This window comes from Bombus fervidus, chromosome 11 (assembly GCF_041682495.2).
Source record: "Bombus fervidus isolate BK054 chromosome 11, iyBomFerv1, whole genome shotgun sequence".
In the NCBI taxonomy this organism is placed as follows: Eukaryota; Metazoa; Arthropoda; class Insecta; order Hymenoptera; family Apidae; genus Bombus; species Bombus fervidus.
In genome coordinates this window covers 12275401-12298354 of record NC_091527.1, presented here as the reverse complement: position 1 = coordinate 12298354, position 22954 = coordinate 12275401, and the positions used below count along the sequence as shown (strand labels likewise).

At 37.2% G+C, this 22954-nt stretch overlaps 6 protein-coding genes across 12 annotated transcripts in view; 3 read left to right on the top strand and 3 right to left on the bottom strand.

Annotated features, from left to right (window-relative positions):
- Positions 1 to 10611, top strand: part of LOC139992186 (dynein regulatory complex subunit 7) — an 85821-nt gene extending 75210 nt beyond the window's left edge. The window contains exons 2-10 of the mRNA XM_072012815.1: positions 7063 to 7425; positions 7516 to 7933; positions 8014 to 8271; positions 8349 to 8505; positions 8599 to 8665; positions 8769 to 8981; positions 9071 to 9283; positions 9357 to 9581; positions 9672 to 10611. Of these exons, the coding sequence (XP_071868916.1) occupies positions 7063 to 7425; positions 7516 to 7933; positions 8014 to 8271; positions 8349 to 8505; positions 8599 to 8665; positions 8769 to 8981; positions 9071 to 9283; positions 9357 to 9581; positions 9672 to 9857 (2100 nt within the window). The 3' untranslated portion in view covers positions 9858 to 10611. The remainder of the gene's footprint in view (positions 1 to 7062; positions 7426 to 7515; positions 7934 to 8013; positions 8272 to 8348; positions 8506 to 8598; positions 8666 to 8768; positions 8982 to 9070; positions 9284 to 9356; positions 9582 to 9671) is intronic.
- On the bottom strand, positions 9603 to 11614 carry Bili (FERM domain-containing protein 8 Bili). Of its 3 annotated transcripts, XM_072012831.1 has the most exons (7): positions 11507 to 11614; positions 10990 to 11430; positions 10455 to 10909; positions 10226 to 10384; positions 9988 to 10159; positions 9883 to 9923; positions 9603 to 9785 (listed from the first exon to the last, which is right to left on the bottom strand). In XM_072012831.1, the coding sequence occupies exons 1-6, from the start codon at positions 11595 to 11597 to the stop codon at positions 9883 to 9885; spliced, it is 1359 nt and encodes a 452-aa protein (XP_071868932.1). In that variant the 5' UTR covers positions 11598 to 11614; the 3' UTR covers positions 9603 to 9785. The 3 variants fall into 3 exon arrangements, with proteins under 3 accessions (XP_071868932.1, XP_071868931.1, XP_071868933.1); XM_072012830.1 differs by having other exon boundaries at positions 9603 to 9923; XM_072012832.1 differs by lacking the exons at positions 9603 to 9785; positions 9883 to 9923 and having other exon boundaries at positions 10073 to 10180.
- Positions 11615 to 12011: 397 nt separating this feature from the next.
- Positions 12012 to 14652, bottom strand: LOC139992198 (eukaryotic initiation factor 4A-III). 3 transcript variants are annotated; one of them, XM_072012839.1, is made up of 6 exons: positions 14582 to 14652; positions 13823 to 14055; positions 13363 to 13698; positions 13058 to 13280; positions 12668 to 12922; positions 12012 to 12593 (listed from the first exon to the last, which is right to left on the bottom strand). In XM_072012839.1, the coding sequence occupies exons 2-6, from the start codon at positions 13965 to 13967 to the stop codon at positions 12341 to 12343; spliced, it is 1212 nt and encodes a 403-aa protein (XP_071868940.1). In that variant the 5' UTR covers positions 13968 to 14055; positions 14582 to 14652; the 3' UTR covers positions 12012 to 12340. The 3 variants fall into 3 exon arrangements, with proteins under 3 accessions (XP_071868940.1, XP_071868941.1, XP_071868939.1); XM_072012840.1 differs by having other exon boundaries at positions 13823 to 14013; XM_072012838.1 differs by lacking the exon at positions 14582 to 14652 and adding an exon at positions 14218 to 14261.
- Positions 14653 to 14711: 59 nt separating this feature from the next.
- LOC139992209 (uncharacterized) lies at positions 14712 to 17647 on the top strand. The gene is made up of 3 exons (XM_072012858.1): positions 14712 to 15532; positions 15611 to 16959; positions 17043 to 17647. The coding sequence occupies exons 2-3, from the start codon at positions 16574 to 16576 to the stop codon at positions 17407 to 17409; spliced, it is 753 nt and encodes a 250-aa protein (XP_071868959.1). The 5' UTR covers positions 14712 to 15532; positions 15611 to 16573; the 3' UTR covers positions 17410 to 17647.
- Positions 17648 to 17748: 101 nt separating this feature from the next.
- LOC139992207 (uncharacterized) lies at positions 17749 to 19341 on the bottom strand. Of its 3 annotated transcripts, XM_072012853.1 has the most exons (6): positions 19253 to 19341; positions 18734 to 19185; positions 18411 to 18658; positions 18172 to 18345; positions 18024 to 18114; positions 17749 to 17920 (listed from the first exon to the last, which is right to left on the bottom strand). In XM_072012853.1, exons 2-6 carry the CDS (start codon positions 18875 to 18877, stop codon positions 17798 to 17800), a joined length of 780 nt encoding a protein of 259 aa, XP_071868954.1. In that variant the 5' UTR covers positions 18878 to 19185; positions 19253 to 19341; the 3' UTR covers positions 17749 to 17797. The 3 variants fall into 3 exon arrangements, with proteins under 3 accessions (XP_071868954.1, XP_073968062.1, XP_071868955.1); XM_074111961.1 differs by lacking the exon at positions 19253 to 19341 and having other exon boundaries at positions 17795 to 17958; positions 18734 to 19116; XM_072012854.1 differs by lacking the exon at positions 19253 to 19341 and having other exon boundaries at positions 17816 to 18114; positions 18177 to 18345; positions 18734 to 19116.
- On the top strand, positions 19313 to 22745 carry H (transcriptional corepressor hairless). Its single transcript, XM_072012841.1, has 3 exons — positions 19313 to 20657; positions 20731 to 21534; positions 21612 to 22745. The coding sequence occupies exons 1-3, from the start codon at positions 20315 to 20317 to the stop codon at positions 21644 to 21646; spliced, it is 1182 nt and encodes a 393-aa protein (XP_071868942.1). The 5' UTR covers positions 19313 to 20314; the 3' UTR covers positions 21647 to 22745.
- The last annotated feature ends 209 nt before the right edge of the window (positions 22746 to 22954 follow it).

Below are 22954 nucleotides of genomic sequence, written 5' to 3'. Positions count from 1 at the left end.
GTGGGTTGCTTCTGCACGAGGGATCGTAGTCGTCGTCGTCGTCGTCGTCGTTGCCGTCGCTGCCGCCGCTACCGTTGCCGTTACCGTCGTCGTGGCCGTCGTGGCCGTCGTCGTCGTCGTGGTCGTCGTCGTCGTCGTCGTCGTGGTCGTCGTCGTCGTCGTGGTCGTCGTCGTCGTCGTCGTCGTCGACGTCATCCTAGTCGTTGTGTGTACGAGGGTAGGTGAGCTTCATCCAACCATCCTATCCTATCCTATCCTATCCCATCCTATCCTTCTGACGCTATCCTATCCTGGCGTAGCTTAGTTTAGCTTAGGGCCCTGCCACCCGGGAGGCTGCTGCCATCAGAGGGAAAGAGATAGAACGGTAACGGAGAGAGACGAACGTAGGGAGAACAAGGATGGATATATACCGTGTGACGAGGGTGAAACAGAGAGCAAACACCCTGATAAGCGAAGAGCGAGAGAGAGAAAGGGAGAGAGAAATAGGAGAGAACGAAGATAGGTAGTCGGGTATAGGGTTTGGTGGTAGGACATTGCGGATATATTCGCCTCTATCCAGCGAACCGGCCTGCTCCGCGCACGGCGTAGCAGCATCCTCTCCGGCGTTTCTCTCTCCTGACCATCCTGCGACGTAATCAGCGAGAGAACCACCACCCACTCTCCTCCGCTAACCCACCCACCATCGACCCCTTTCTGCTCCACCTCCTCATCCACCTCATCCTCTCTTGCTCTTCCTCCTCGTCCCTGCTTCGTCTCGCGTCTCACCGCGACCACCTACCGCCATCCCCCTTTACTCCTGTCCGCTTTGCGCTACCCCTCGGCATCCCTTGCTCTGGCTGCCGTGGCATGCATCTATCCGGACGTCTATCTACCTATCTATCTCGATGCACTGGGTGTCCGCTCGAAAACCGGCCTCCGTTCCTCCCTCTCTTTCCGCGTGCGAATCCGACGACCGTTCTACCTCACGATGACGATCCCCATCGCGAGATTCGGTCCCGCGATGGCATCGTTTCGCGCTAGATCCTTAATGGCGATCGCGGTTCCAGATACCTGCGTAATTTTCCACGAAACACGCGCTCTACGATACGTATATGCTACCTGTATATGCATAGTATACACGCGACAACGTTTCTAGAAAGAAAGAGTGGTCGCAGCTACGACAAGAATTTCCACCCTTGTCATTAGGCAAACTAATTAACGCACGAGAACGCGTTAGTTTTATTACGATGTTCTGCCGTGACAGTTTTTATTAACGACACCCGTCGACACCCGTTTAGGCTAAACTAACCTCGTTGAAATGTTGCGCGGTGACGTCTCTGTTCTTTCTCTTTCTCTCCTTCTGCCGACTCCTTCGTAGCCTTTGAATACATTCTTTTCAATTTTGTGAGAGGGCAACGTTGATTTCATTCATAAGTATTATATTCACGGTACTTCATAAGGTCCAATCTGACGATCCTTAACGGTGGTCCCCCACCTCCTCATTCAACGTCAGTCTCTCAAAAGTGCTTAAAGTTCCTTTTAACGGGGAAACTTGCTCCATAAACGAACAGCGAGAACCAAAGTAACCATCGAGTCGGCTAGGCTGTGCGGATTAGAGAAAGAATCTTGAAATAATGTTGCCGCGCTGGTACGTAAAAGGGAAATCTTGGAACAATAACGCTCGGCCGGCAATCGTCGATTCGTCCTTTTCACGATCGAATTAGCAATTTAACGCCTTAATTAATTACCGTTCGCTCGTTCGTACGCTTTGTTTCATAGAAACGGCTAAAAAGAGAGGAGAACTCGAGATAAGAAAGGAAGGAAAAGAATCCGTAAATTGCACGTCGATTTATTTAAAGCCTGCTCGAACGTCTCGCGTTTCGGAAGAATTGGCATAATTTTAACGGACGCGGCGTAGCCGATAATAGCGTTAAATGGCAAGCAAGTTTTTCGATCGGTGACGCAGAAATGGCCGAGCAATTACGAAGGTGTGCAAGGACGAATGACCGTGTGGGAATACGGCTCGGTATACACGTGTATCTGTTATTGTGATATGGATGTTAATAGGTTAGGGGGTCTCCGGAGAATGTGGGGTGAATCACGATTTCGATAAGGGTTTATATTCCTCCCGTTCTCGTCCATTCTTGGCTCCCTTCCTCGTCCTCCTCTCTCTCTCTTCCTGGCTCTTGCTCTTCCTCCTTCTCCTCTCCCTACTCTCTACTCTCAACTCTCAACTCTCTACTCTCTACGCTCTACTCTCTACTCTCTACTCTCTACTCTCTACTTTACTCTCTACTCTCTACTCTCTACTCGTTCGCTTCTCCGTCTCGCCCCTTTTTCATCGTACCTATCTTCCTCTTTCTGCGTTACGACGCGCCTCGCTACGCCGCGCCGGTTCCGACTGTCGCCGCCGTTTCTCCCTCTTCGTCCGCCACTCGCTCATTGAAAACCGGCTCTAGGGCTTCCAGCGTGCCGGGTTTGCACGTATATGGATGCCTCTTCCTCTCTCTCCTTTTGGTAAATGCGTGTACGTGCGTGTTTATGCACATCGTATACACACACGCACGACGGGACACGCGTGTCCGTATATGTACTTACTTTATAGCGCCGACGCGACGTCAGAAACACGTGTACGGCTCGTTAGAGTAGAGAACGGTGAGGCTCTGCTTGCCGCCCGCTTATGTATCACCGGTATTTGTAACGATCAGCCATCGACGGGGGCGACTCGAACAGGTCTTCTCCCCCGCTGCTCTCCAAACATTCGGTTCAACTATTTTAAACTCATAAACACTGATGATCGCGACTTTTTCTACCATTAGAGTGTCGCGCGTGTCCGCATATCCATCTATTTAGATTTAACCGAAAGAGAAAAGTTCGTCATCTTTTTATTACGATTATTTCAGATTGTTGATAAATTCGTTCGACGGTTACGTACGTAACGATTATGTGTATCGTTCGTAAAACAAGTTCGGAGAATACGAAGCCAGAGCCCCTCTCTCTTTAAGTTCATTCAACGCTACGAAAACGAACAGACGATGCCATGAAGTTTAAAACTAGGCTCGTGCCGGGGTAGTTTCACTCCCCGTTCCACACAATCAACGGTATAATCCGTTCAGTTGGCCAACGAAGTTACCAACTTGCTCTTCCGTGTCTTACGAGTCGAAAGTATTCGAAACAGCTGTTTCTTATCGTTAGTCGTGATTCGCGCCAAGAACCAACGGAATTTTAATAACATCTACTCTTTTCGATCGGCTAATCTTTAAAGTGGAACATCGGGCACGCGTTGAAATCGGAGAAACGGAAACATCGTTTTAGGTTATGAGGCGCGCGACCAACGACGATGTTTGGCCGAACGAGATTACGTAATTCGATATAGGCGGTCAGTGACAACCGTGAAAAACAGTTTTAAGAACGTTTATCAAGAAATCATCGAGAACCTGCGTTTTGCGACAACTACGAGATCGATTCGATTCCGTGATAGCGCGAACGAGAAACATCTTGGCGGGCAAACTGAGGTTAAAGTTTAAAGTCATATTTTCTCAGTACATAATCGGGTAATTTACGCGTAACTAACAATAATCGTATCTATGCGTGATCGAAGCGAAACTTGGTCGGTGTTGGCCGGCGTCGGATTATAGCTTATATTTATTAAAAACGTCTGGTGATAATCACGCGTATGAAAAAACATTGATGTCTGGAGTCGACGCTAGCTGGCGCGGCATATTTAGTATCGGCCAATTTTCTATATCGATCGCGACTTCGATTTCCTTCGAGACAAAATCGATAAAATCGTATTCGATCGGTGCGATAAAAGTCCCTGACATAAAGGTCGTAGCGGATGCCGGTAGCCGCGGAGCTTTTGCCTTCGGACAACGAGGCGATCGCTCGCACGTCGCGAGCTCTGGTGAGTTCGATTTTATAACTTTCGAAAGGGCCGCGTAGTGCACGGGCAAGCATCAGGATTCCCGCGATTCGGTATCTCGGTACGATTTGCAGGGCATGTAAACCCGCGTAGGTGTAAACCCAGAGCGTAGGTGTGTTGGTATAGGACGCCCTCCGCCTCGTCGCGTAGAGACGCAGCTCACACAGAGGAACCTGGTGAAACATCCAGCCAAGGTATATAGGCAGGCAGGGACTAGGTACTATCTAGTATCTAGTAATACCGGGTACTAGGTAGGTACGCGCCGCGCCGCGGACGCCAAATAGTGGTTCGCATATTCAGAGAGATAGCGACGTCGCTCGGTGCGATCGCCCCTGATTTAGGCCTCGTTCCCTCTCTCTATTCCTCTCTTTCTCGGCTTGTCCATCCCTATCCTGTCTTTGTAGTCCTCTGTATCTACCTCTCTGTCGCTCTTCGTCCCTCCTTTCCTTCGCCCTCGGTCGTTCCATCTCCCAACGCGCGCGCCAACACATTCGTGCCTAGGTATATCCACGCGTGTGTTCATCCGTACACATAGTACACATAGCACACATACACAGCCGTACACATAGCACTCTCTGGTCGCGTCCACGGATAACGTCCTCGATACGGCGGCCAGCACCGAGCACGACATCGAGGCGTCCCGAAAAGCGCTATCTCGCGGCACCCCGCTCCAAGCCGACCAATCAGCGCTTCGATCCACGCTTTCGACCGTCGCGCTTTGATCATGTACCCTGCGACTGATACCCACGAGCATCGTCTCGGCGTAAATCACGTCCTCTCTCGTCCACTTCCGTGAACGTAGATCCGAACGAGAATTATCGATACCGTGCCCGTCCCGGAATTAAGGGATTTTTCTCCTTTTAGATCGTCGCAATCTCCCAGCCTAACGTTTTTTCATCGCGAATAAACCTACTTTCTTCTTTCTCTTTTTGTTCCATAGCTAATGGTACCAAGGTTATCACGTTATATAGCGGCTGCCAGAAACTTTGACACGTCGTTTTATTTATTATAGCATTTACGTATTAGTTCAGCCCAAATATCTTCAATTTTCTATCGTTCGGTAGTATTTCTACATAGCAGAGAACTAGAACAATACAATACTGTGAAAACGAAATGTAGGGAGCCTGATGAAAAGTCGCTCCATTGGAAAATAAGAATGCGAATGTGTCGTTTATTTTCAAGTTCTGGCCAATCGATGTTTGAAAGCTAATTAACATGATATTTTTCGGAAATCGGCTAGAAAGTTATTGCGAATTCGCGACATACGGTTATTTCGATTTCCCGATCGAGCTATTGGTCGTTAGTATCTGTCACGGGTCACCGGAACCTTGAAATCGGATTCCATATTTTCGATATACTTTTATACCGATCGTTAGAGTTCCACTAAATCGCGACATTGATAAAAAGATTACGGTCGACGTCGTTCTATCCGCTTTAAACTGTTCCGTAGCTGGGAAAAATCTTCGAGCCTTCTTTCCAGCAAATCAACTTTACTCTGGGAAAAGCGTGTTACATGTGAAGTTTTTAAAACGCCGGTGATCCTTATCCCTATATACACGAGTAAACCTTCCGATAGAGTTATCTAACCTTCTACAATTAAAAACAATCTTCTTATACACATATAAACATATATATATATATATATATATATACTATAAAAAGACCGAAAAAATAAATTCGTTCTTTGCTGTCCTAATTTTTTTATTTTTGCTCCGAATTCTAATAGTATAATCACGAACGTAATCCGTGAAATAATTTTAAGCTGATGCACGATCCGCTTTGAAACATCTACAAACCGATCACGCGATATCGGATGGAAAACTTGTATCGATAAAAGTAGTCGTCCGAAAATCGTATGTATTCGTAATTTCCTTCACATGGACGCGTGAAATTGTACCGAGAGTATACATATATATATATATATAGATATGTATATATGTGCGCGCGTGTATGTTTGCGTATAATTTGTGACTCGCGTCGTATATCCGAGCGATATTCGAGCGAGAGACGAACCGATTCGTCCAGGCTGTAAATAATCGCGGGCAACGTAAGTTGATGGTTGAGAAACACTGAGCGCAGCTGCCGCGGCGGCGGTATCTCCGCGTTGTCTGCTACCTCACACCCTCGTCTTGCGTCCCACGTGGGTGCCGGTCGAAGGGGTCGCGCGGAATGACGGTGACGCGCGGGGGCTGGCGAGGGACGGAGGGGGTGGGCAACGCCAATGGGCGAGGAAGCGGGACCGAGGGCGTTCGAGGGATGGCGGTGGAGAGGCAGGGTGGACAGGGTGAGGTTAGGTTGGGTGGACAGAGGGGGCGGAAGTGGGTGAAGGGATCGAGGGATAGCCGCACCACCCACTGACCATCTCTGCCCTACTCTAGCCCAGGCCACGCGCTTACAAAAAAAAGACTGCCTTCTCTCCCGTTCCAAGACACGAGAGGGCGAGGCGACCCTTCGACTTCAATTTCGAAGTACAGTTGAACCTCCCTTACGAATTTCGTACAAATCACGGTACTTTCAGCGATCGTGATGTCTTGACAATTTTTTAATTTATCGTATACGGCGAATTGTAACGAGCACCATGTTCGCGAATCGATCTAATCGTATTTTGCAAAAAAAAAGGTTTTTTATGCCATAACTTGATGAGCCTTTTCTTTTAATTACTCTCCCTCTTTTCCTCTCTCACTCTTCCTCACCCCCTCCCACCATTCTGCCCTCCGGTCTCACCCGCCCACTCCCTCCGTGATACACGGTCACTTCCGTTATACGGTACAGTATACATTTTACGCGTAGATCATAATACAGTCGCGTAGGTCAGGGACCGAGAATACGCACGAGTTGCCACGTGCTCGACGTCGTATTTGAATGTGTACACTTCTCGTGTGGACGATTAGTGGCTATGTGTAGGATGTATTTACTCTTTAGTATTGTTATTATTATTACTTCTGCGTTTTCACACGAAACCTACGGCAAGCGGTTACGCGATCTAGCGACAGTCGATACAGTAGATTTCTTTGACATGTTGTCTTATTGTGTGTCGATACACGAGTCGCTATGTTACCTCATTACGAGAACGTTGATATAAGCAACAAGTGTCCCTGCTTATTGAATTACAAATTTTCCCGCTTATGATATCGCATTTATAATATTATTTCTGTTTACAGCCGAAACAGCTGCGTTCACCAACGTGGGTGCAGAAGCTTCGGAAGGGCAATTGCTTCGAATGCGCGACGTTTCTTACTAGCTTGCTACTAGGTCAAGGATATAATGCGTTCGTAGTGAGCGGTTACGCATCCAGAGAACAAACGCTATGCGATTTGACAAGAAGGTCGTGCCCCTATATACCGCAACCGAAAAAGCATACTGAACGAAAACCGGAAGAGCAAGAACCTAAGATTACCAAGTATGAACTTAAGCTACCTATAGACTATAAAAGTCAATTTTTATCAGAATTAGGAGAAGAAAAGGCGAGGAAGTTAGAAGAAAAATTAATCTTCGACGAAAAAGAACAACAAAAATTGATCGAAGTAATTAAAATTGATTTCATTTTCTTTAGAGGAGAATTCTTACAACTTTCTTTATGGTTCTTGTCTGAAGCGAATTATGTTCGGATTTAGGAATTAGAGCAGCTTCCACCAGATGAACATCGGGGACATAGAATACATGCTTGGGTAGCGATATTGCCAGAGTTAGGCGGAGTAAGGGACCAGGAGATTCCTTACCCACTTTTTATCGAGTCTACCACGGGGGTATCCTTCGAAGCCACCGACGATGACACAGCTCAGTTGTACTTGGGCGTAGAAAGCATATGGAACGATAAGAATTATTGGGTAAATATGCAGTCATCCGTAAAATCGTGCGTAAACATAGTGTGGGATTTAATGAAAGTGGAACTGTGGGAACATTTGCTTCCCGGAGAACCGTGGACAATGCATGGAGTAGAAGACGAGATCGATGAGGAGTCTGATGTGCAACCAGAGAAACACTTGGATATGCCATTCTCATATGTAGATCCAATAAAAATTAGCGAAGCAGGTATATTAAAAGATATTAAGTTAAGGATATAAACGTAAATCATCGGATATGTTAATGCATCGTCAGTTTTTCTTTTGCAGAATTTGAAAAACGGTTCCCAAATGGTACAAAAACGATACTTTATAAGAAAACAAAAGTTGAACTCTTTGCTCCGTATCTTCAATTGGATGGCGTAGTACAAAGAATTACGATATATAATGATTACGATTTCACGACTCCCATAGAAATATATGAAAATTATGCAAATAGATCTGACAATCTCGTGGAATCACGAAGAAATATAAATGACGATACGGTTATAGATTATTATAGAAGAGGCCGAGCAGATCAATGTAAAGGTTGTTTATTAGCATCATTACTTCTCACATTATTCGCTATACATATTTAAATCTTTTTATGGAAAATATAATTACAGAACATCGATATTTTGTTAATGCTTCCAATGAGATAGATAGCGAGCGAATTTTAGATTTTTATCACGTTGCACGTTTCGATGGTCTATCTAAATTCGAAATGAACCCAAGCTACCTAACGCAACAGTTTGTCGGTCGCGATGACTTTCTGTATTACCGGTAAGCAGTAACTTGTGATTACATAATTAAAATGTAAATTATTAAAAGCACTACATAATATTAAAACCAGAGTTTCGTTCGACTCGAAAACAGGCACGTGCAATTCTCACAAGATAGGAAGGTCTCTGCTCCGCAAGATATTCATTACCGACATATATTGGTAAGGTAGAAATTGCTGATCTATATCATTTTTAAAACACATTGCGCAAAAACAGTTTTAAATAGTAGTTTAGGTAATTTAAATTACCTGATTGAATTTACAGAATATTGTCGAGAAATTTAATAGAGACGAACGAATAAAAGCGAGTAGAAACATAGCGATTCGTGAATTCGCCATTAGTGAGAATGAAATACGTCTTACGTATCATTATCATTCAGGGCAATTTACCAGAGCTATACGAACATATATAAAGCCACCATTAGCAGAAAGGGGAGAACGATTGATTCTCGATCCATCAATGATGCATGCATATACTGTGAGCGTTTATCAACTTTGTTTAAAGATTTTCCAAAGGATAATACTAAAAGACAATTCTAAAAGACAATTTTATTATCTTATTTGCAGCCTCTAGATGAATCTGAAAAATCCCTAAATTTATTATACGAGTTAGAGACACAATTGTACGAAGAGGACGTATCTATATCTCAAGTTAGAGCGGCGGAAAAGGAATTATGTGCTTTTCTCGAAACAAGGGACAAGGAATACTTGATGCCAACGCTATTAATATCTGTATATGATAAACTGAGAGAATCAAAATTTTTGATAGAAACATTAGTGGTAAAAATAATAACAATAGATTTTTATTAACTAGATAATTAATGCACGTTGATAATTAATCTATTAAATATAGAAAACCAAGAGTGAGAAAGATATCACGGAGGATGTAAATTACTTGAAACCGTATTTAGCTCGTTTAGGAAATCCATCGGAACTATCAAAGATTGACGCACAGTTCATACAATATACATGTCTTAATGATTACAAACAGTTACTTATGCGCAGAGCGAATAAGATCTTACGTGAGTTTGACGAATGCTCGCAGGAATTAATGAAAACGCAAGCATTAATAACACAGGTCAATAAATAGTCATGAAGCTATGTTGTTTAATACGTTTATTTGATATAAAATTCAATATAGAAAAGCAGGTTTTTTTTCTTTTTACAGGAAGGAGATTTAACCCGTGAAGAAGAAGAAGAAATATTAGAAAAAATTAATGAATTAAACTTTTACTTACAAACGTTAGAGACCAGATTAGATCGCCATAGAGATTTAGTTCCTATAAGATACAAAATGTTGCTGCATCATTTAGAACAAAATCCGCATCTTACGGTACTTAGAGATGATAACTAGAATTATCCCATGTGAAACCGTATCTTCATTGAAATGACCAAGAACCCATTTGTCCAATACATCGGCCTAAAATAATTATATATCATAAAAATATCCTTATATTTTTAACGAAAATATTGTTATTACCTACCTTCGTCGTCGAAGGTTGCCAATGTAAATTTACTAAGTTTATTGGTAAAGCTTCCGATATTGGAACCTACTGCATGGTCCGTTAAACGATCGGTATTCCCAATATCACCGTTAGTTCCATGACGACGATGTTCCTCGGCAAAGCCAGAAATTAATGTGTCCATCATTATTGCCTAATAATAAAATTAATTCAACTAGTTTAAACAATTAAATTTAGCTTCATTAAAGGCAACTCGTACTTGTCTCGAGAATACTTGTAGAATTTTATAAACCCGTGTCCCATTCTCCCGTACAGGAAACTGTAGAAATAAACATGGCAGACAATCCAGATTACTTTCATCAGAAGGTTTCGCCATTTCCCAGCTCAACTCTGAATACCTTAGACCCAATAATAAACTCTGTAGAAAAGCTATTTTTAACATGTTACTCGAACGATAATTAATTATTCTATGATGCTTGATTCCTTACGCATTGAATGTCATCCACGATGTATACACCCGATGAATTAATAGCAATGAGTACATGCATATCACGATTTGTAATCCATGATGCAAGCCCTCTCACAGGACGTTCGATTTGCCCTTGAAAAAAAGCTGCGCCATAACATGGCAAGCTCCAACAAAACTCTAAGTACTTTCTGACAAGTTTCCTCGAATTCGTATTAGTTCCTGTGTGATTTGGTATTCGTTTGTACTGTTCAAGTAGCCGAGCCTCCGGTGCCCCTTTTCCTCCTACTAATCCTAATCCCACACCGAGACCTAATAACAGACTAGGAGAAGTGTAATGATGAGGCAAGAATCGACCACGATGCCTTCTGAAAAATGCCAATGTATGACTTTGAGGATTATATGGGCCAAGTTCAATTCGTGCTTGCAAAGCTCCCAAACTTGCATATCGCGCCTGTCCCTCGCATGGATAACGTCCTGAAACATAAATATAAACATAAACGTTAGACACAGTACAAGCTTCTATAGAAATATGAAATAATTAAATAATTGATTACCTTGCAATACGTTGTTTCTGGCTTCTGCATATAATAGCTCTAATACTTTAGCTTCCTTTATTTGCTCCTCGTCCAACCGAGAAAGGAATACATTTCGTCTTAAACACAGCAAAGGTTCTTCGTCTGTTTCTTCCCTCAGAGAACTATATTTTTTTACTAAGCGATTCCATTTTGCAGCCAACTCTAAAGGCTTATGATTTGGATGCAATTGGACTTCTAGTCTTGAAGAGCAAAGCCACAAAGCAAAGACTGTTTGGCTAGTGAATAAAGGAGTTCTTGTTAATCCTAGTTCTCCTTCAGATTGGATCATTGCAAGAATTTGATGTGCAGTGGAACTATGTTCGACATCCATTGATAGAAAAATTCCAGTCATTAAATATACAGCTATTCTTACAGTAGACCTTCCAACATTTAAATATTGGGATTGATTCACCATCATTGCTAAACGAAACAAGATAATAATAGGAAAATACTATTACATAGAATCAAATGTTTCTACGAAAATGTTATTACTTACAATTTGAAGTATGTCCATCAGGTTTGTAATCATTTTGGTAGCGACGAATAGGTTGTCCTCGCCTAATTGTGCAATCTTCTTGAGTTTCCATGTTTTTCAATTTCCAAATAGTTATGTAAAATTATATCTTATATTTTCTATTCTCATTTCTGAATGTTAACACTGAATATATATTTATTCTTCTACATAGTTTTATGTCATTTCTCCAGGAGAATGATTATCGAGTGAGTTTTAAGAAAATAAATTGCTGATATGGATGGAGTTGATATTTAAAGGATAGATTAATAATAAGCAACTCTTTTCTCTCAACAGAAGAAACAAAACTGTACAATAAATTTCAATTAATTCTTACAAGTCAACCATAATACTGCTCTGCTGCCATCTAAACTAGAGAACCAGTTATTGATTATTTCTCCTTGTTTGGAATAAACTGTCTTGATATGTTATACATAATTTATTTATAAATTGAAAAAAGGAGAAAAATAAGAGTAATTAGACCAAAATATACTTCTTCTCTATATTTTATATTATCTATCACAATAAAGGTACAAACAAACTAACATTTACATAATTATATATTTGTATCAGAAATTTATTATGTCCTATAAAATTATTTGTAGATATATTTTTTCACAGTATGTTAGACATTAAATTCGTAGGTGTGATAATTAAAACTTCTTTTAAGCTTTACAAATCTTAGTTTTGCAGACGTGTAGTGTTATTTCGAATGACTGTTTCCAAACAAATGCTTTGGAAATATAATTTACAGATATATTCGTAAGTAAAAATAATTCTTTCCTGTTAAATTCTTAGAATAATTTCTGAACATTAAAATTATATTAAGTCTGCTACATTCATAGGCATCTCATCAATTTGTGTTGAATAATATTGTTCAATATCTCGAAGAATCCTTATGTCGTCGGTTTTTACGAAATTGATGGAAACACCTTTTCTTCCAAAACGTCCCGATCTTCCTATTCTATGAATATACAACTCACGATTGTTGGGCAAATCATAATTGATCACAAGAGATACCTGCTGGACGTCTATCCCTCGTGCCCAAACATCAGTAGTAATCAAAACACGACTAGAAAATAACAAAATAATGATAATATAATAAGTTCAATTTACAACGTTATTGTTTATAGTAAAATAATATACCTTTGACCAGATCGAAATTCTTTCATTATGTTATCTCTTTCCTTCTGTGGCATATCACCATGCATGGAGCAAACTGTGAAATTAGCCTCCCTCATCTTTTCAGTTAACCAATCTACTTTACGTTTAGTATTACAAAAGATTACTGCTTGTGTTATTGTCAGTGTATCATATAAATCACATAGTGTGTCAAATTTCCATTCTTCTCTTTCAACAGCGACAAAGAACTGTTTTATCCCCTCCAGTGTCAGTTCATCACTGTAAATAATAATAATAATAATAACAATAATAACAACAACAACAACAACAACAATAATAATAATAATAATAATAATAATAAGTTAGTTTCAATAAAACAAACACTTTCTTTCAATTCAGAGAGATTGAACTTACCGTTTTACAAGAATACGAATAGGATCTGTCATAAATTTACTGGTCATTTCAAGAATTTCATGTGGCAATGTTGCAGATACCAACACAACTTGAGTTGCAGGTGGCAAATATCTATATACATCATAAATCTGTTCCTTGAAACCCTTATTTAACATTTCATCAGATTCATCAAGAACTAACATTTTTATGGCTCTAGTTCTAAGAACTCTCCTTTTTATCATATCTAAATATTATAAGAAAGATAACAAATTTGTATTAATATATTATAACAAACCTTGCATAATTATTTCATATAATCAAATTACCAAATACTCTGCCGGGTGTGCCTGATACAACATGCTGTCCATAATCTAATTTTCTGATATCTTCTCCAAGATTTGTACCACCTATACAAGCATGACATTGAACATTCATAAAATCCCCTAAAGCCAGAATAACTTTCTGTATCTGAGTTGCTAATTCTCTTGTAGGTGACAACACTAATACTTGTGTTTCTCTAACTTGTGTGTCCAATGATTGTAGTATAGCAATTGAAAATGTTGCTGTTTTTCCTGTACCAGATTGGGCTTGTGCAATCACGTCTCGTCCTTTCATTATCGGTTTAATAGACCGCTGTTGAATCGCGGATGGCTTTTCGAAACCTATAATTAAAATATTGTTTTACAATCAGTAACATATAGTATATATGTATATATAATGAACATATAGTATAAAGTAACTAAGGTTATGTTTAAGTACGATAAAGAAATAAAACTTTGATAGTACCGTAAGCGTAGATTCCACGTAATAACTCATCTCTAAGCCCCATATTATCGAACGTTGGAATAACCTCCACATCCTCGCTTGTTTCAAACTCAACGTTTGATAAATCTTCTGTTTGTGCGACGCGACGTGATTTTACTTCCGCCATTTTCGTAATTTGTGAAGTTCGAGTACACGTGACTTGAATATAGCAACTTAAACCAACGAGCAAGCAAGCCAAACTTTCTTATAAATCACTAAAAATATAATATTATTTACTTTTTAACATGCAGCAATAATTATATAATAAGTATTAATGTGTAATAATTAAAAGTTCAATAGAGATAAACTGTTCTTAACAAAATGTCAATTTTCGATCACAGTCGAGTAATAATACTGAACTGTAGTAATAATAATACCAAATGAAGGTGGCACGCCATATATGCAAGAACTAATACAACTTAGGGATCAACACCTTTCCTTTCGAGGTACTTCCGAGGTATCCAGCGATTGTTTTCTGTTTGTATGCTTAACATTAAAATTAATGACACTTAGATAAGCCCTATGTCCTAATAAGATGATAGAAGGTAACTGTATATTGTGCAGCGACAAGTACTAGATAGTAACTAAGAAGATTCATAAGCACAACATAACAGAAATTTATAACAATATCGTGTTTAATCTCATTTTGATCAGGAAGGTCTCACTAATGTGTTAACGAAATTTTTATTAACAAAAAATCAAAAATAAAGAAATTTCATTATTGCATTAGCATTATCTCACCTGTTCGAAGGCGATATAAATCTTGAAAAAGAAGTCGCTACCGTGTCACATTACTCACGTCACTATTTCAATTGTTAATCGTAACAAGTTACAAGATGCGAAAAGTGAATCTCTGTGAGGTTTCCGAAAAATTGTTCACGAAACAATCCTGTGCTAATCCGAGATAAATGGGCCTTCGAGGCACTTCGTAGATATGGATGCAGATATAAGTAACGGTATTTGTATGGAGTCGATTTTTCAAATAGCTGGGGCAGTTTAACTTGTCAATGGAAACGATTCCATACAAATGTATCATATAAATACATTGAAACAATTGCCCTTGGTTTAACTTGCCAGTGGGTATCCAGCTTTTAAGCTGGAGCATGATTCTAAACAACTTTTTTTTATACATATGTATGTATAACTGTTCGTTATAATAAAAATTCGTTTATTAGGGGTCAAGCATTATTCATTTCCTTGCTAACAAAATATCATAAAGTCATAAAGTCCTAAAGGATCTTCTGAAATCTGAATGGTCGGTACTGGACCTAACGGTCCTCAGTACTTTATATTGCCGAATCTTGTCCTGGCAGGATTTAACCCAGCTAAAAAGGGGAACCTCTCCTCCGTAGTGGGGATGACGAATGTGCAATAAAGACTCCTTTTTAATTGTCAAATAGTTTTTTGCAGAAACTAATAAACATATGTGGATAAAATTTTGTCCATTTTTTAAGAATGACAAAAACTATATTTTCACAAAGTTTCAATTTCGCATTCTCAATTTTATATGAATAATTGACAATTGAAAATAGCGCGATTTTTGACGGTTTTTATTTATTTACGGCTTAACGAATTAACCAATCTCAATGTATGACGTCCCATTTGATAGAGAACAAACAAAACACCAAACAAAATAAAATGTCATACACATGTTTACTATTTCAACTCTTCGATTAAAGTATGTCGACTAAAGTGAGTTTTTACGGTTCAGTAATGTTTATCGATTTGAGAAGCATCATGAGAGATAAGAAATTTGATATTTGTTTACAGCGTTCAGAGTAACTTAATAAACGGTAGCTAGCGACTTTGGCTTGATTCCTTAGAAACTGACGAATTTATAACATTTTACAATAGTAAACGACTTCATATACAAGGTCGTTGAATTTGTCTCAATAAACGCCATATAATGTATTAAGGAAAAAAGATATGTGGTTCCATGCGACGATGAAAAAATATTCATTACACTCCAATTGACATGTCGTGTGCAAAGTGTTAATGTTAAACCTGAATGGTGTGTGGAAAATATATTAAAATTATTGCATTATTACACTGATTCATTAGTATCCATTATTAAGTTTGAAGGAGAATATTCTCTTTTCTTTTCTAAAAAGAATATAGTAAACAATTAATTTCTCTTTCTTAGGCAACTTACAATTAGTTTAATTATTGCGCGATTTTGTTATTTTCATACTTGTCTATTTCGAATATAAAAGTAGATACAAACTTTTTCGTAGAACCGTACAATTAAATAGGTTTTGTAGCGTGAAGCTCAATGGGTTTTTGTCTATGCTAACGTGCAACTAAACAGGGCAGATCCCTAATTTTATAGGATCTTGTTTATGCTAGCGTGTGCCACCTTCATCATTTGGCCGTATGGTGCAGCACTAGTCCGAAAATAACTAGAACCAAAAGCGTGGGCACTCTCATTTCCTCTCTGATTATATTAGAGACATTACTTACTGATATAACTTAAAGTTTAGGTTTACCATTTGTAGTGATAAATGTGGCTTGGATCAGAATATTTTATAACCATGAATAAAGTGTTTAAACGACAAGTTATTACTTTTATTGTTATGTAGATTTTCTTAACGTGAAAACAATGTGTTCATAAATGTATAAGAATATATTTTTACAATTTATTGTATAAATTAATATTGCCGAGCTGGTACGAGTCAATAAATTAGGTTTTACTTCGATCGTGTTTAAAGCATTATCAGAAAAACAAAAGTTAAAATGAATATTAACGTAATGTTGGATGAACATTTGACAAGTCACAGTTGTGTGAAACTCGTAATTGAACTCCTGAAATATATTTTATATCAGAAACAGCAAATACCCTTTACATACGATTCACTATCTAAGTTACAAATGAAATCAACGGACAGAAATTCGTCTGCTATAAAAACATTATTGAATTCTCTGAAAAGCACCTCAGAACAGTTAAATTCGCAGTTTCATCTAAAAGGTTGCAAAATCAAAGAAATTGCTATACTTATTGGTGCTACAATAATATCACCAAGATTACACATCCGAATTGAATTTCCATCTGACATTCTTAGTAGCCAAGAACACTTTGAATGTAAACATGCATCTAAGAAGCCACTGTTAAGTTTAATGAGGTAACGAGTAATAAAAAGTTTTGCATACAATATTTATCCCATCATTTTTTATAAAATGAAATGTTATAAAACAAAATTTTTAGGTCAATGTTGGAATGTCCAGCATTTCAAGATGCATTAACTTTACCATTGCATCCTACAAACACCTTTGTGCTAATACAAAAGAGTGATAGTAATTCAGTGTCAGAGTTCTTTTTACCTAAACCGCTATATATACCTTCCGAACGGAACTCAAATTATTTTGTAATTAAACTACAACACAAGGATCAAGTAAAAATAGACTGTAATTGCATAAATGTAGTAAAAGTTTATAACGAAGTGTCTGAGTCTAATACTAACATAGACAAAGACATTGAATTTTTAAATAATTCTAATGCGAGTATCACACATGTTCCCTATCAATGGTATCAATCTAAAGAAGTGATTAAAGGGTTTAAGTTTATAAGATGACCATAGTTTTAAGATCTAATTTTAAGATAACCAATTAATAAAATTATAGCAAATTTTTAATAAATATTGAGCATTAGATTAATTTTTAAGACATTGAAAAAATGGATTCTATTAAATATGTTAATTATGATATTTAGAATATACAGGTAACTGCAAGTATTATATAGATTATTTTCTAGAAATCTTTTATAACAAGCTGTTAATCGTGTAGAATATATATTGATTTATACATTGAAGATATATTAATTATAAATAAAATGTTGTATAACCATTAAATAATTACATATTTTTTACTGTTCTATTGCTTTACATAGTATAAATTTACAGAAAAATGTAAAGTTTGCACAGAGAATAAATGTTTTTTTTTATGTATAATAAACATTGAGAATTATTCTTCCTTTAATTCATAGATTTTAATCCTTAAAATTCTAAAGTCATTGATCATAATTATTCTGGAAATTAATATTACCAGCCCTCCTATCCAACTGCACATCATTACAACTGAAGGGACCTTAAGGATATTTATTACATATTTCAATATTTCTTGTACTATAAAAAATAGGTACATAAAAAAAGTGTAAAAAAGGATAAGATATGTTTGCATGGAATATTACCTGAAGATATAAGATTATATTACACATATAATTAAGATTATATGTGTAAAAGTTATGTATATTCATGTATATCCTTATGATTTCACAATCACTGTAAATAAGCAATTTGTAAGAATTATAGATCTAAAATAAAATTTAGATTTGATACCTTACATCCACAACTATTTGGCACATATCATATATTTCAGAAGAGATATTTTTTATATTTTTGCTTAATGTTTTATATCCTTGTTGTAAATTATAATGTGTATATGTGGATATAATAGTAAATACAAGATTAAAGTATATTGCGGGAAATACAATTCTCCATGGACCTGGATATCTGTATATATAAATCTAATCATATATATAAGAGTGCTTGTTTGGTAAAAAAAATAATTAACTTGCATTGTTACATCATATCCTCCTTTCCCACACATAAGGAATAGAGTAAACCAAACGATCCCAAATATGCAAGATGAGAAGCTTGTTATTAAATACACAGCACATATATTTTCATACTGATAATCAATATAAATATACTTCCACCAGTCTGAATTAATTTTACATACACCATGAATATCATCTAACTCTATATCTTCTTTCAACAGAATAGCTTTTGCCCACAATGGGCAGTTACCTCCAAAAATTTGTTCCTTTATATTTCATGTAATATAATATTTCAATTTATTTCTCTCTACAAATCTGATAAAAATTATTATTAATTATACCCATAATGTGTAGAACAAAACGCTAGACGCATATCCGCTAATCGCGCACAGTAAGTACAAAAACATTTGTAAATATTTCCATAAACAAGAAATTTCAACCGAATCACGTTCAATAAGTTCTTGATATTCTTCTAAAAGTTTCATCGAGACTTTTTGTATAAAATCAAAAACTACAAATTATTAAATTTGCAATTGTATTCTTTACCATACCGGCGATTAATATGATTACGCGCTAAACTTCATCCATATCAAAAAATGCGTACTTGATTGGTCAATCAGGAACAAACAAAATTCAAATGCCAACGAAATAAACAAATTTCAAGAAGTCGGAAAGATCATTTTACGATGCAGTATAGATTGTCACCACATATAGATAATTGGAGTCGAACGAGAATGCGCAGTGTCGTTCTACTCTGAATAGTTTGAATCGATCGATGTGTTTTTAATGTTCACTGAAAATAAAGGCCCAAATTAGATTTTCTGAATATCGGATATAGTAGATTTAACGTAACTACGTACTTTGAAGGAAGTGTTGCAGATTGATCGTGGGAGTTGGACCAAGAAACGGAGGAACGCGCGGACCGCGAACCGCCACAGTGTTGTCGACGAGAAGGATACACGAAGGCGAGAAATTCTTGTTTTTTTTTTACATCCGAACATCGAAAATCACGAGGAAAACGATGGTAGATGCACGTTCTAAAGGGTCATCGAACGAATAAACTCAATTGCCGTGGACACGTAAACCATTCGTGGATGAAGTGAAACACATGTGTCGGTCAAACTGTGTTTTCTACTATAGAGTGCCCGTCCCGTGTTTGATCCGTGAAAATCTTCCGTTTAGAAAGCCAACTTGTACGCCAGTTACAATAATTTATGAAATATCAACGTGCTTGGTTTTGAATAAGCCTATTAACGTGACGAGTTGCTTATTCGAAATGAAATAGAACTGATTGCAGAAGGCGGCAGTGCGTGGGTGGGTGGGTGTCTAGCGATTGCCACTCATGTATAGAAAATTCCTTTTGGAATTTTGCACAAAATGTTACTGTTTGATCAATGATAGTGTGCTTTTTTTATTCAGTATTATTCTGTTCAATTGATACATCATTAACTGGCACATTACCCAAACAAATGTTTTTGGACATAAGAAAAAAATATATCAACTAAATTTCAGAGTAACGCTGCTCTCACTGTCAATTTTTGACCTAATGTCAATTTGACAGTTTCAAAGGAATAAGTTCAATATGATTCTGTCTGCTTGTTGTTATCAACTTTGTTGATTCTGTAAGAAACCTACATTTACTATATTATTTTGTTACTATTGACATTATTGTTGAATTCTTTTAATGTCTTTTCATAGTGTCTAATATCTTAAGTTTTACCAAGTGTTAATTTCTTTTCTTGTAAAAGATGCTTTCCTCAAATTGTGAAACAAAGATACTTTAGCAAATACCTTCAAAATTGTCATTCATAGTTTCAAAACAAGAACCCATTTAAGGTTCTGCCTCTTTTGTTAAAGTGATATTAAGAGGCTAAAGTATGAAAGGTCAAGCGGAGAAAAATGGATATCGGTAAAGTATCAGCATGCGCGAGAAGTCAGCAGAATGTCATGCTCACGCAGGTCACGTGAGGGGCACAAGAGAAATGTGCTCACGTGATCCTTCTACATTACACTCAACCCTTACCAAGGCAAATGGTAAAAATTCAAACCCCCAATCAACACATCATTCAGAAACACGCATCGATAATAATCTACTTCCAACTCCTGGTGGACGTTTAAAATTTTTTAAAGACGGCAAGTTTATCTTGGAACTATCCCATCGTAGGGATGGAGAAAGAACTACATGGTTTCCAGTTCCAAAGAAAACCTTTTGGCCACCAGCTAGCACAACTCCAAATAGACAAGAGAGTTCCACCTCTCTTAGTGGTAAGTTCTACAAACACACAATTTGTTTTCTATAAAATTAACTCAAATCTAACATCATTATTTACATTTACAGTTTCTGATGATAATTCGTCGGTTCAGTCAAGTCCTTGGCAAAGAGATCATTGTTGGAAACAAGCAAACCCAAGACGTAGAATATCTACAGACTTTAATTTTTACTATTATAGAAGTCCGAAAAATCATTTGTGCGCACATCCTCGTCTAATCGCAAGAAAGCGTAGACGTCCATTAGATCCTACTTCTTTGTTACTCGTTCCAGAATCAGTAACAAATTATACAAAACCAATTCGCAGAGCAAATGGAACATCGACGGGAAAGGTTTTGAACCTAATTATCGACAAATTGGCCCGTCTCCTAGATCCGAATGTCGTTTCACCTCGTAAACGTATCTTGCGCGAATTAGAGAGAGTATCGTTAGAGGATCAAGCGTCGAAAAGGCGCGCAACACCACAGCCGGTTTGTACAACAACGGCTCCTACTCCGTCACCAAAACAATTATCATCATATAGTATAACAAGTATTTTGGGAGAAGATAAACCAAGTCACGAGCAAGGTTTTTTGAGGAATTTATTAAAACCAGATGATAGACAAACTGTGAAATACTCATCAAATAATTCATATCCAAGAGTACGAATGGATCCATACATTGGTACAACTAATGCACCTCTTCAGCACCCACTTTATGGTGTACCAATGTTACCTCCTGGACCATATAGAGCTCCCTTATGGATGCATTATCCATCACCCGTCCATTACCCTCCTCCTATGCCATTATACGCACCGCCACCACCTCATCCACCATCTCCTCCAGTTCATCATTACAAAGACTACAGGGAACAGACTCTTACACCTCCTTCAGGTAAATTTTTAAGAATATATTATTTGGTATTTATTAAATGTTATAAAGAAAATTCATTTTATTTCTGTCCCGTTTAGATATGCCTCTAAATCTGTCGAAGCATGCGGGTTGAATCTCAGGATCATAAAAGTTGGTGCCTTATCAATGGACAAAAACTGCGTAAACACTGCCCGTGCAACGACAATGCGATATATTAGTATTTTTTTATCCGTAAACAATAGTATCATAGTAAGTAGAAATACGCAACCGGAAAAACAAAGTCTGGATGCTATTCTTGTACATACAAAAACGAAAACTGTCGAAGTTGGCATAAATAAGTATTTTATATTAATGTTAAATTAAATCATGAGTAGTATTACACAATTTAATGTTAATTGTAATTAAAATTATGTATGTAGTACATGTAATCTTTTATCTTATATATGTGCTCATTGTTTTCTCTTTTTGATTGTCGCGGAAATACTTTATCGAAATTCATAAATGTGTTCACATTCTAATAAGATTATGAAATGTGATTCTCACTCATAATTTTTACTACTCATGATATAAATACTATAATGAAGGAAAAAAGAGCATGGTCTCATCTTACGCATCTCACTTATACATTATCTTGTTATTCTTATTAATGTTACTGTCATTATTATCATTAATAAATGATACGACTATCTATTTTAAAAGATTCATAAGAAAGACATAGAATTATGTACAGAGAGCAGATTATTATATTTAGTAGAAATATTCCTACGAATAGTAATATGATATATATATAATAAATTTAGGTTAATAGCATCCACAACAGTATACATTTATTTATATAATATTAATGAACAAAAAAAACAAAATTGCTTGGTAAAGACCGTGGGGTGTGCCTTAAAAGATTACCTAAATTGCAAAAAACTAAATTATAAACACGAATCGATTCACGAATATGTATTATTATTACTACTATTACTACTGTGTACATATAAATATAATTTTGCGTTACGTATTTCCATCAAATCGACTATTCGTCATTATTTATTGTTAGTCAAACATTACCAAACGTTTTACGCGAAAGGCAAGCTCACACAGGCTCTACAAACTAGTGAGTAATTTTAACTATTCATTTACATACAATTTTTTATTAATTGAAACAGATGAAATATGTGACTGCGCGTAAGCAATTGTATAGAAAGACTAATTTCGTAAATATATAAATATTTCACATACTACATGAGAGTTTTTTTAATTTATTGTCACATTACATGTGTGTTTCTATATTTATTCGATTTTATAAGATAAATCATTCTATTGTATAAATATATTTAAAATCCAAAGTAAATATCTATTTACTTTTAATAAAGAATAATTACCCTTCTTACACAAACATCCTATAGTAAATAATAGAAAAACATCAAGGAAATGATTTCGAATTTCGCGG